General features: G+C 38.5%; 1 protein-coding gene across 1 annotated transcript; it reads left to right on the top strand.

The window, feature by feature from the left end:
- The first annotated feature begins 6,601 nt into the window (after positions 1-6,601).
- Positions 6,602-12,812, top strand: Rad51ap2 (RAD51 associated protein 2). The gene is made up of 3 exons (XM_036171363.1): positions 6,602-9,026; positions 9,421-9,504; positions 12,694-12,812. The coding sequence occupies exons 1-3, from the start codon at positions 6,602-6,604 to the stop codon at positions 12,810-12,812; spliced, it is 2,628 nt and encodes an 875-aa protein (XP_036027256.1).
- Positions 12,813-13,077: the final 265 nt, after the last annotated feature.

The raw sequence follows: 13,077 nt of genomic DNA on the forward strand, positions 1-13,077 counted from the left end.
CCATCCACCTGCCCATCCATCCATCCATCCATCCATCCATCCATCCATCTGGTGACAAAGTCTCACTGAACTGGCAACCCTGCCAGGCTAGGAAGCCCCAGCTATCCTTTTGTCTTCCCCTCCAACATTTGGTATTATGGCAGCGTGTGCTACCACCCCTTTTTGTGTCCTTGATGGAGATTTGAACTCAGGTTCCCCAGTCCCAGTCTATCTCCCCCTTCCCTCCCTCCCTTCCCTCCTTCCTTCCCTCCCTTTCCCTCTCTCTTTTTCTTTCTCTCCGCCTGTTCATGTATAAATACATATGCATTTATATGTTGTCATGTTTACTTCAACACCATACATACCTCTTGCACAAAATAACTGCCCAACAAATCAAAGGAGAGTTAGATCAGAACATCAGATCAGATGAGAGTATGATTTAATGGTTATTTAATTGATATGCATGTCTATACTGTGCCCTAGATAATAGAATTGGAACCATTATTTGAGCCCATTGACTTCCTCCATCTGAACCTATTTCCATCCCAAAATTGCAGAACCATAAGCAAACCAAAAAACATACAAATACTTCTTTGTATATAGACCCTCCACTTAGAAATAAGTATCAAATGGGATCTGGAGAGATGGCTCAGTGTGTTCAGTAGCTCCCACCTGCAGGGATCCTTTGGTATAAAAAGGCTTAATAAGGATAAGTAAGATGTCTCAACCGGTAAAGGTGCTTCATGCTAATCCTGACAATCTGAGTCCCATACCTAGATTCTCATGGTGGAAGAGAGAACCAACTCCTGCAAGTTGTCCTCTGACGGCCATGTGTATGTTGTGGTAATACACTTCATAACCATATATATAATAAGTAAATACATGTAAAACAGAAAGAGTTAATCATTTTCTTACATCCCCAAAATGTGGACTGTAGGCGGACTCCAGATCTTAGTCATGTAACTCTTTACTGAAATAAAACCTTCCCTATTGTTTTCATGTTACATACATATATATATATATATATATATTATATATATATATATATATATATAAACATTTATTATGATATGTATATTTCCATAAAAATACAGAGTGATAGTTATATGACCTTTCATTGTCTTTTTAAATGTTTGTTATGTAACCAAGCAACATAAAATGACTAATCTCAGCAAGACAAACAACCCAAAGCTGTGCAAAAAGAGAAAGCATAAATTTGGATGATTACAAAAGTGATAGACACGTTGCCAACTCAAAAATTTGAAAAGTCTCTTCTAAAAGGTTAGCTAAAAAGAGGTCACTATTATTTTCTGAAAGAGAAGTTACTTAAAACTGCAAGAATTCTTATAAAATACAAACTCTTGCTTTTATTTCATTGACTGATACTTTTTCTCTTTTTCATTAACATTTTATTAAAATATAATGACATTATTTCCCTCCATTCCATTCCTTTCCTCCAACTCCATCCATGTCCCATCTCCCATTTCCTCTCAAACTCATAGCAACCCTTCTTCATTATTGTTACGCTCACATGTGTAAGTAGAGAGGCACACCCTGCGAAGTCCATCAGTGTTGGATGCACATAACTTCAAAGCTGGTCACTTGGTGTTGAATAACTAATTAGGGAGTTCCTCAGTGGAGGAACTCTACATTTCTTATTCTCACCATTCCTTAGTTGCCTGTGTTTGGACAAATAATCTTTCAATTGATGCTGAAACTTATTAGGATATCAGATGGATGTTGTCAATAGCTGAACATTCTCAATTGATTCTCTAATGTGTTGGGCTCAGGGAAAGGGTATTTGTAACTAGCTAAGTATACAGGGTATGTAAATTAGGTATGATTTAGCAATGGAAAAGATGGCCAGCAGATAGATCTGTGGGTGTGTAAAGATGCAAGACAGTTGTAGAATTTGAAATCACTTTGCAAATGTAAACGGAATCCACCCCTCCAGGCCAATAATCCACCTTCTGCCCAAAGCTGAAACTCTCTGCCCTATGTATTCAAAGAATGCTAAGACGTACAGTCCTGCACACAGACAAGTAATGTTGTATGATGGTAACTTTCTGCTGTCAACTTGAGTGGACCTGGAATCAACTAAAAGGCAGGCTGGTGGCACATCTTTGAGGAACTTTCTGGATAGGATTGTTTGAAGTAAACAGACCCACTCTAAATGTGGGTGGTACATGCAGGAAGTGAATCTTGGCTTATTTTGTTTTCCTTTATGCTTGAGGGCAAGGGCATCTACCCCGTTGCTACCTCTGCACTGATGCATTTTTTTGGCAGTGTCAGAACAAGCTTCTTGAGCTTCCAACGTGAAGACTAGCCAATCTCCAAGAATCTTTCAGGCCTCCAGCATCAGATTGGAATGGCTAAGACATCCAGCCTTATGAACCAAGCAACCACCTGACTCTTGGCCTCTCTTTGAGTCAGCCATTGTTGGGCAACCTGGAACACATCCTGTAGGCCAATCTAATACACCCCTTTTAGCACATATTTATTCTATGGGTTTTGTTCCTTTAGAGACTCCTGAATAATATATAAGAAGACTTGGAAGGTAAAAATCATTTTGGAGTTTGTCTTAGTCAGTGAAGAGATACCATGGCCATGGAAACTATTGTTTTTGTTTTTGTTTGTTGAGACAGGGTTTCTCTGTGTAGCTTTGTGCCTTTCCTGGAACTCACTCTGTAGCACAGGCAGTAGCCCAGGCTGGCCTCAAACTCACAGAGATCCTCCTGCCTCTGCCTCCTGAGTGCTGGGATTAAAGGCGTGTGCCACCACTGCCCAGCTCCAGGGCAACTCTTATAAAGGAAAGCATCTAATTGGTGCTTGCTTACAGTTTCAGAGGTTTAGTCCATTATCATTATTTATGGTGGGGAACATGTTGGCATGCAAGCACATATGGAGCTAGAGAAAAAACTGAGAGTTCTATATCCAGATCTACAAGCAGCAGGAAGAGAGAGAACCAATGGGCCTGGCTTAGGCTTCTGAAACACTAAAGCCCACCCATAGTGACACACTTCCTCCCATGTGGCCACACCTCCTTATCCCTTTCAAGTAGGGCCACCCCCTGATGACTAAGCATTCAGATACATGGGGGTCATTCCTATTCAACCGCCATAGAATTAGTATTATTCAAGTTTCTATTGCTGTGATTAAACATTAGGACCAAAAGCAACTGGGGCAAGAAAGAGTTTATTTGGCATATCATCAGGGGAAACCAAGGCAGAAACCCCGAGACAGGAACTGAAGCAGAGGCTGAGGAGGAACTCGGTTTACTGGCTTGACCCTCCTGACTTCAGTTTATTTTCCTATACTACCCAGGCCCATCACCCATGGTGACCAGTGCCTGCTTACATTAATCATCCAGAAATTGGCCTCCTACAGAACAGTCTGGTGGAGGCAGTTCCTCAACTGGGAGCCCCCCTTCTCACATATGTCCAGTTTTGTGTCAAGTTGACAAAAAAAAATATGTAAGCAGAACAGAGCTAAACTATGGATTAACTCTACAGATGACAAATTACAATTTGTGGATTGTTTCAAAGCATCCAGTGAACTTCTCAAGTAAAGAAATAACAGACGATTCACACTTTATTAAGAAAATGCTTGTAGTAGTGTTAAGCAATTGAGGAGAGACTAATAAATGAAGGGCGACTTACTATTGGGGCTTATGAAAGGATGGTGAGGGATTGAAATAAAGATAAATACTATGAATAAATAAGGGGGCTTAATTTCAGGATTGTATTTTGTGTAGAGTCAAGTTGTTGGGTGCTAGGACATAACAATAAAAGGCAGAAGAGAATCACTAAGAGTTACTAGTTTGAGAGTGGATAGACAATAGACTGTCCTAAAAATGGGAGAGGAGGAGATGGCTTCTGGTTTAAATCATTTGCAGGTACGTTGTCTCATCTGAAATGATATGTGATGCACCACTATTGCTCTGCTGAAAGGCCGCTGTGTGTGACGATATACACAGTATTAGACTTCACCCCTCTTACCCTCCCCCACCTAATGCTCTTCCTTCACTGTCTAAAGAGAACTGGGGATACAGGGACTGAAAACAGCTGGGATGATGTAGAGATGCTTTCCTGTAACTTTTGAGTAGGATGACCCTTTAAGGATTCTAGGGACTTGCCCGGTGGAGAAAGAGAAGGGCGTTGAGGACACGCATGGACTAGCACAGTAACAAGAAAACAAGCATTCTGTGGCAAGTGGTTAAACACACACACACACACACACACACACTCACACACACTCGCAAAATCATGGAGAAGAAGATAACATAAGGCTTCATTGTAGATGTTGCAAGCCATTGACATTAAACATTGGGAATGAACTCTTAACAGTTCTGACAGGTACTCAGTGGCTAAGCTCCATTTTGGGGCTTATCTCATGAGTTCAATCATTCTTTCACTTGTTCAATTTAGATCTGAACTGCAATAATACACCTGGCCGAAAGGAAGTAGGCCGTGGCTGCCTTGAAAATCTCAGTTTGCTGTTATTAAAAGAGACACATACTTTCAAAGGACAGGCAGGTAAAATGATAGAGAGGTGTGCCATTTGAGATGAGCTTTAACACAAGCCTCAGCTATGAGTAGAAGACACAGCCTTCCATACTTCTTATGACCTCTTTCCTTTTGAGGCAGCATTTAAACTTAAAGGAAAAATGTATATAAAAAGTAAGCAACTTCTATGGGCTCTATTTATAAATGACAGTGGTCATTAGTATAATTTTAATTAGCAAATGCAACAAAATACCTCTATTTTGGTCTTGATTACTGTATATTTCTGCAGAATACATATATATATATATATATACATATTATATATGTATACATTTATATATCCATATATATGGAGAGAGATGGAGACAAAGTATTACACATTTCTCTACATTTAATAATGACCTGAATGTAGTTCTAAAGCAATTTATTGAGTGAGGTTTTTGTCACATTTATATTTTGCCTCCTGGTCCCTAAAAATGCGTAGTTGTTAAGTAATGGTGGAATGGAGGGCTTAGAAAAGTGTGTGTTCTTGTAAAATCTATCAAGATGAAGAAAATATAAAACACCGAGTTCAACTTTTAGAAATCACAAAAAATGGCATTTACAGGTTAAAAAAAAAAAAAAATCTTGCTCTTAGTAGCATAGTTGTGTACCCATTCTATTCGCGTTAGCTGAGCAAGCCACCCCTGTGGGTCGAATAGAGCACAAACTACATTGCACTAGGTTGGAATTCAGATTCTTGGAAATCTGGGATAAAAAGGCAACGTAAAACACACAGAAGCTGCACATTGAGAACACACTGGTGTGAGATTTGAAGCACTGTCACATGCTTAGCGTGTTGGTGAGGGGGTTCTGTTTCAGGTCTCTTTACAGCCTTAAGTAAGCATGTCTCTGGAAGAATTCATACATTAAAGTCAGACATCTAGAATGGGAAAAAGATACTATCTCTACGAGCATTTTTAAGACTTGAGGTAGATGACTACCGTATTGCTGAAAGCAGTGCACTGATGACATATTTCCATATGTACCTTGAGAGTTCTGAAATTAGTTTCCTGCGGTACATTTCTGTAGTGCTTATACATTTTTTTAAAAGGAAAATACAGTATACTAACATGGAAACAATCATCAAGAGGATTGAGGTTTATGCTCACTTAACTGTAATTACATTTCCTTAATAAACATGTATATAAATAAATGTTTTGAAGATCACTTTTTCTTCTTCATGATTACAGTATTTACAAAAATTGGCACTGACTATAAATCATAAAGATGTTTCTTAATGCAAAGGGGAAAATGAAATAGCATTGAAAGCTCATTATTAAATATGAGCCACTACCGGATTATTGTATTTACACTAAGTGAAGTTCAAACATGTAATTTTTGTTTCTTGTAAAATTTTCCACAATATTTGGGAAGCAAACTCTACAACACTCGTGAAAAGTATATATAATCTTGGCCTTACCTAAAGAGCAGATAGTTTCCTAGGTTCTCCATTCTGTCCATTTCCCCTAAATTTTCAGATGGTTAAGTACCAGCTCCTTCTCCACAAACACTTATTTTTATTTTAATGAAGCGGGAAAGCCGAAAGTTATTTTAACTATAACTGGGATGTTTAAAAAATTTTTTTTAAATTCCAGGTACAGAGAGAGTTGGTTTGGCGCTCACGGGGTCGCTGGATTTCAGGAGACAATCCGCCTGAGAAAAACTGAGGAGAAACTGCCTCAGAGAGAAAAACACGGACTTCAGAACTTTAAAAAAAAAAAATAAGGCTGCTCTCACAAAACTTAAAACACAGACAGATTCTGATTCTCCCCACTCAATGCTACGGGAGAGAAGGCGGAAAACAGGTAGAACAGCTTTTAAAACGCGCTATAAATAGAAGGTGTAACGGTCCAGGGCTTGGACAGACACAGGTGAGGGCGGAGCTAGGAGGGGGCGTGCTAGGGGCGGGGTCAGGGTGGGGCGAGACTGGGTAGACTGCCGAAATCTGGCCTCGAGGGGCGGGGCGGGGGCGTGGATGGGGCGGAGCCGGGGGGGGGGGCGGAGCCGGCTCCCGTCCTTTAAAAAGGCTGGAGCGCGGCGGGGACCTCGGCGGAGGCTCGCGGTGGCCGGCGGTCATGTCTCTGTCGCGCCCCGCGTGGCCTGCGGGGCCTGTCACCTCAGAACGGCCTCCCCAGGACCCCGCCGCGGCGTCACCCAGCAGCCCGCGGCCGGGTCTGGAGGCGGCTGCCGGCGTGTCTGAGGCGGGATGGCCGCTGCTGGTGGTGCCTCGCTTGTCTGAGGTAGAAAAGGCCTGGGAGTGGTCGCCCAGACCCTTCGCAGCCTTCCTCGTTCCAAAGAACCTGGGGAGCTGGGACTGGGGGAGGCGGCGGCGCGGCCGGGGGTGGCAGGCCGGAACATTCCAGACGCAGAGCGGTGGGCAGGCTGGAATCCCAGGAAGAGCGGGTTGTTGCAGGGCTCCAGGAAGGTCTCGCGGGCCGGGGCTGCAGGGCACCGAGGCTCCCGGGGTGCTCCGAGGTGGCCGCGCCGCCCAAGTGGGTCACTTTCCTCGGGACACCTCCATGCCCGGGGTCCCAAGAGCCGAACTCGAGCCCGAGGAACTTCCTGTCCGAGGGAAGGAAGAAAGTCTTCTGAAAGAAAAGAATTCTGTGAGACAGCCAGGGCACCCACTTCTAGATGTTACAGTTTCTGAGGAAACTGAGTCAACATTACATGACATTAAGGACGGACGTAAAGTTGACAGCGTCATGACCTCGGAGAAAAAAGACAAGAACCTTTCATCACCTACACTGAAAATACCCAAATTTCAAAACCAGGCCTGCCTGGAAAGCGCCAAACCCAGCTCTTTTAGAGATAACATCACAATAGTTTGCCCAGAGTTCCCAAGGGATTTAAATAGCAACATGTCCTTTTTCTATTTAAAGGAAATAGCAAAGAAAAAGAATGACAAAATTGAGGCATATGTTAGGGATTTCACAAACATTTGCTGGTCCCAAAATAGACCCGATGCTAAGAAACAAAAGTTACAGGATGATAAAAAAAGTGGGTTTGTGGAAAACGATTTTTCTGAGTATTATGAAAGTCACCACCAGTCACACACTGTTGAAGAGAAAATAGACTCGATCAATTTAAACTACTATCGCCAAAGTAGTATTGAGTGTGGTGTAAGAGACTCTGAAAAGAATTTCACTCTAACAGTAGAAGACGTGAATAGGGAGGGAACAGAAAGGACTCTAGACTCTTACATATCTACCAGACAAGGATCTCAAAGCTGGGACTATAACAGATCTATTTTGAAAAGGAAGAGGGGAAATTGTTGGATATTGAAAAATTTTAGGATTATCTGTGAAACTATAAAAATACTTGGAGAAAATTTGAATTTGGCACAGTTACTAGAGACTGACCTTTTAAACAAGGGAGATTATCACAATGCAAAAGTCAGGGATGTACATGAACAACACTCAAAGACCCTGATGGCAGGAACTGTGGGTAGTCCCCCCAATTTTATAGAGGTTGTTTGGTTTAATGGTGAAGGCAAAAATGCCAATATACTACAGCTGAGGTACTATACTATACAAAAATACATTTCCAAAAATAAAGACGATAATACTTTAACCTGCCATCAGACCCCTCACTTCATTTTTAAGTTCAAATTTGAAGATGTCTTTAATGTTAGGCAACTGGGCACATTGTTAAACCAAAATACAATGCACAGTGACCAGAAGAATGCTATAGCGCTAACTCAGGAGCTCAGCTTGGAGAACTTGTTAGGTGAAATAGAATGGGAAATATATGATTTTATTCTGAAGAAGGATGTAAAGGCCACAGAAAGTTCAAGGAGTTGCCAAGCTCATAAAGCTATCAACATAGGGAAGGAAGAGGATAGCCCTCCCTCAAATGACAGAGTGTCTTTAGTGCAGTTAGCTTCACAAGTGAGTAAGAACATACATGTGGAAAAAACTAAATCTGCTAATCAAAATAATGGAACTAAAACAAAAGAGGATGGAGGTATTTTGCAAAAAAGCGAGTTAGCTAATTCAAAGCATTTGCATCCAGAGAATGACTCTACATTATATGCTGATCATCAGTTTGAAAGTGATTCAAGTGGAGAGAACAATGAATGTTTTCAGGGCTTAACTGCTCAGTGTTTATCAACAGAAACTCTGCCAATAGCAGAAGATTTCGAGATGAAGAGTAAATTTGATTTAGTACTTGAAGAGCTTCGTATGTTTCACGAAATTAGTAAGGAAAATGAAATTCCAAGTACCGCGGAAACAAACAATAGGAAAGAAAATTACTTTGGAGAAAGTAATGATATTAAGGAGGCAAGAATGGAGATAGAAAAAGATCTGGAAATGGTTGAAACCAATAAAAGAAATGCATCTTCTTTGACGCTTGATTTGAAAGCAGGCCCCAACAAACATAAAAGGCACCAAGGTTTATTTAATTGGAAAAAAATACCTACTCATGGAGGACAGGTAGTTCCCAATGAGTATTGTCCAAGATCAGAGGAAGAATTCCTCCATTCTACTTCTAAGGAAGGTATGCCATTTATTTTTAAATTTCTTACTCATGATAAGAAAATTAGTGGTTTTTTTCTGTGTAAGGAAAACATAATTTTTGGCAACAAGTAACATAGAAGACACTGTTCATGAATGTATACTATTTCTCACAGAGATCTATTAAAATGTTAGATAATACACTGAAGTTGAAGAAAACAAATTATTTAAATTTTAAGAGAAGCTTCAGAGTCTTATTTGATTTTTCTAAATATTAGGAACCAATTAAAGGTAGTATTTATAAAAACACAGTTTGTCAATATTGTCAACATTTGTAGACCAAAGTTACTTTCTCTAGAAAGGATTTTAATCAGCTAGTCATTGGAGTGACATAAAAGTTAGCTTGGGCTATAAAATATGTTAATGTTTATTTTCAGATTATAAGAAACCATTCCCTAAAAGTCCTGCTTTTTCTCCTGATGAATGTAAAATAGAAAAGTACAATTATTTGTTGAAGGGAGGTAAGATCTTCTGTTATTTTCTAGAGTTTTAAGATATATTGTTTTAGCATGATGAAAATACTTTGGTTGGTAGAAAACAAATACAAAATTTTGTACCTTGAAAAATACCAATGTTACTAATTTCAATAGGTGGAAACTGGCTAAAGATTAGAATAATATTGAAAATGCCCTCTGCATAATATGCTCAAGTATTTGCAGTAAGGTATGACAATAATCTAAGTGATAAGATATGTGTTTTAAATGTGTGACTCATCATGTATGTACTATTAATTGGCAAAATAACAAACAAAAGAGAATCCATCCCAGCTGGATCCCCATTCTTGAAATGTCACTCCCAATTATGCTTTATACCATTGGTTCCCAACCTCTGGGTTGTGACTCCTTTGGGGGTTGAATGGACCCTTTACAGGGGTTCCACATAAAATACCCTGCATATCAGATATTTAAGTTATGATTCATAACATTCATAATTTTGTTCTTGGGGCTCACTGCAACAGGAGGAACTGTATTAAGGGGTTGCAGCATTAGGAAGGTTTGAGAACCACTCCTCCATATTTTATACCTTTATGTATATCCTAATGTAGATATTTTATAAATATAAACAGTTTACTAATACTGATCTGGGTATGGTGGATCATACCTTAATCTGAGCACTAGAGAGACATTGACAGGAGACTCTGGTACAGGTTTGAGGCCAGAAACCAAATACACTAGCAATTACTTACTATTTTTAGGTGTTAACATGATTTTTGAGTATGATTATTATACATTTATTTTTAATTACTTTTAAAGAAAACAACCAAAGAAAAATTAAACAGTTGCTAATAACCCTTACCTAAGAATTTTTCAGTGTCAGATTAAGGCAAAAATAAGTCTAGTATTTACTCTAACTTGTACCAGTGGGTATAGATAAGGATAGGATTGAAATTAGGGAACAAATTGATGTTTGTCTTGTAATACATTTATGTAATAATATCAAATCCAGAAAGGCTACATTGCAAGGAAAATATATTTACTTGAGTGTCTTCAGTGAGCCACCATTTCTCATATATATTTATATGGCTTTTCATCATCAGAAGGATGCTATCCAGCACCTTCATTTTGTCTTTTTTTTTTTTTAACCTGAATCTTTGATGAATTAATCTTAGAAATTAACTGATGCCTTTGGAAGATCAGGAGTATAAGGCAGTCTCAGCTCCCCTGAAATCACATGATCACTAAAGCATTAGGCTGGACCGGATGGAGTCTCTTTCTTCCTTGAAATACAGGGAACAATTGGATTTAGGAATCTAATTTGATGTCGACTAGAAAGAGTTCAGGAACACAGATCCACATTGTTGCATGTTATGTGGCAGCTGCCAGTTCACCAGGTATTTTATATGTCATTTAGGCCAGTGTTGCTCTGACCTTAATGTGCATGTGAATCTTCTGAAGATCCTGTTATAGGATTCTGTTTCCAATGGAGTCAAGCTGTGAGATTCTGTATTTTGAACAATCTCCTAGAAGACACAGATGCAGGTGTTGTTAGGCTGTTGACTACACCCTGTATAGCCTTGGCTGTCCTGGAACTCACTCTGTAGACCAGACTGTTCTGTAACATCAGAGAGAGATTCATCAGCCTCTGCCTCCTGAGTGTTGGAATTAAAGGGGTGTGCCACCATGCCCTAATCATGACATTTTTTTTGGGCGGGGGCGGTGTTCAAGACAGGATTTATCTCTATAGCCCTGGCTGCCCTGGAACTCACCCTGTAGACTAGGCTAGCCTTGAAACACATAGATCTACCTGCCTCTCTGCCTCTTGAGTGCTGGGATTAAAGGCATGCACTACCACCATGCAGCTTTATGACCTGTTTTTAGATACTGACTTTTAAGAACAATTACTCACAGTTTGCAGGAATGTTTATATTCGTTTAAAGATGTGAACAATAAATTAATCAAGCATATAACAAGAGGAAAAAAATCATCATTTTTTTCTTCAAAGGAATATATTATCAACAATCTAGCTTAATGAAAGTGGTCATTATTTTACAAAAGACCTACTACAGGTAGAAATTAGTGTAGCAATTTCCTATCCATTGTAAAAATTACCATAGGCACTGTTATATTAAATATAAAAAGGAAAGGCATACTCTAAAAAAGAAATAGATGATTAATTTTGTCTTTGTTCTGAAATAATCTTTAAATGAAAAACTTCAATTTATAAAAAATTCCAAAAACTGTCTAATATATAACCAAATATAGCATATCAGCATGACCCAAATAATTTTGTCTGATTTGGGCATCCCTTTAAGTTTAAAAACTTTATAAAATCTAAGAATAATATTTTTGATTATGATTAAATTTATAATTTAATGGTAAAGTATCAAAATTGATTTACAGCTTTTGGAGGGTTAACATATTTTTTCATTGATATGTAGTTAAATTTGGAATCTGTTTCATCAGTGGTTACATAGATTCATTTGATTTGTTCAACTTTGAAATCATGTAGTTTAGTTTTTGATAGATTTAACAAAATGAGTTTAACAAAATGTCATCATTGGGTTGATGACAGTGTTTTTAGTATACTATAGTATTAAAGTCATACTAATTCACTAAAGCCCAATTTATATTTGAATCTTACAAATGTACTTTATAGTTTTTATGGGGAAAAAATCTTAAGGGTAATGCAACATATCTACCTGTCTAAGTTAACTGATCTAAGGAGAAATACAGCTTTGTGAAATATTTGAATTTCTTGGAAAGTGATGTAGTGTGATGTTAAATAAAACTAAAAATCAGAGTAATCCATAGCTGTAATTGTACTTGAATTCTATTAAACAATAATCTCTATTAGAAAACAAATATAACCATTAACAACATGGCAGACTTGCTTAGCTTCTAGTTGAAAAATGACATGCATAAAATACAGTATCAAGTTGACTTAATTTTTAATTAGTTTTTCAGTTTATTGTTTTTATGTCAGAGTCCCTGACTGTAATACTGATCTTAGGTGACAGGTTTCCCACTCTTCCTGTACTTACCTTTCCATACTTTAAAACTAAATATGATAGGACTAAGTAAGATAATGCACTTACAGTGGTTGGTGTGTACATCTCTAGCAAATGTGGTTAGTGTCATGATTAAAATACAGATTTTAAGAATATTGGTAATTTTTGCTTCTTTCTGTAAATTATATTGTCATCTTTGCAGGCAGTCATTTCTCACATGGCATTTCCAGAGTGCAGCCTCTTAAGACGTGCAGCCGCCCAATTAGAGTTGGCTTGTCCAGAAGAGCTAGGCTGAAACAACTCCATCCTTATCTGAAATGAATAGGTGGTGAGGACTTAGAAGAAGCTTCTGGACTTTAATGGCTCAGTATGTCTAGGAATGCTTTATTTCTTGCTTTGTATAAGTATTTTCTTTCAGCTTGGAGATTTTGTGTTTTCTTATACAGGTTTTTTTGTGTATAGATTATTTTATTACCATTAAAAGAAAACTTTTCATTGATGTTTTCATGTCATATGATCAATATACACATTAAAGTATTTTCATCATCTTATAAACCATTTCAACTTCTTAGTGTTGCAATCCTTT

This window comes from Onychomys torridus, chromosome 21 (assembly GCF_903995425.1).
Source record: "Onychomys torridus chromosome 21, mOncTor1.1, whole genome shotgun sequence".
Classification (NCBI taxonomy): domain Eukaryota; kingdom Metazoa; phylum Chordata; class Mammalia; order Rodentia; family Cricetidae; genus Onychomys; species Onychomys torridus.

Excerpts from the sequence above, each read along its gene's own strand:
- Rad51ap2 (XM_036171363.1), top strand. The coding sequence starts at position 6,602 with ATGTCTCTGTCGCGCCCCGCGTGGCCTGCGGGGCCTGTCACCTCAGAA. Across the intron at positions 9,027-9,420 it reads CCATTCTACTTCTAAGGAAG|ATTATAAGAAACCATTCCCT; the intron begins GTATGCCATTTA and ends GTTTATTTTCAG. Across the intron at positions 9,505-12,693 it reads CAATTATTTGTTGAAGGGAG|GCAGTCATTTCTCACATGGC; the intron begins GTAAGATCTTCT and ends TCATCTTTGCAG.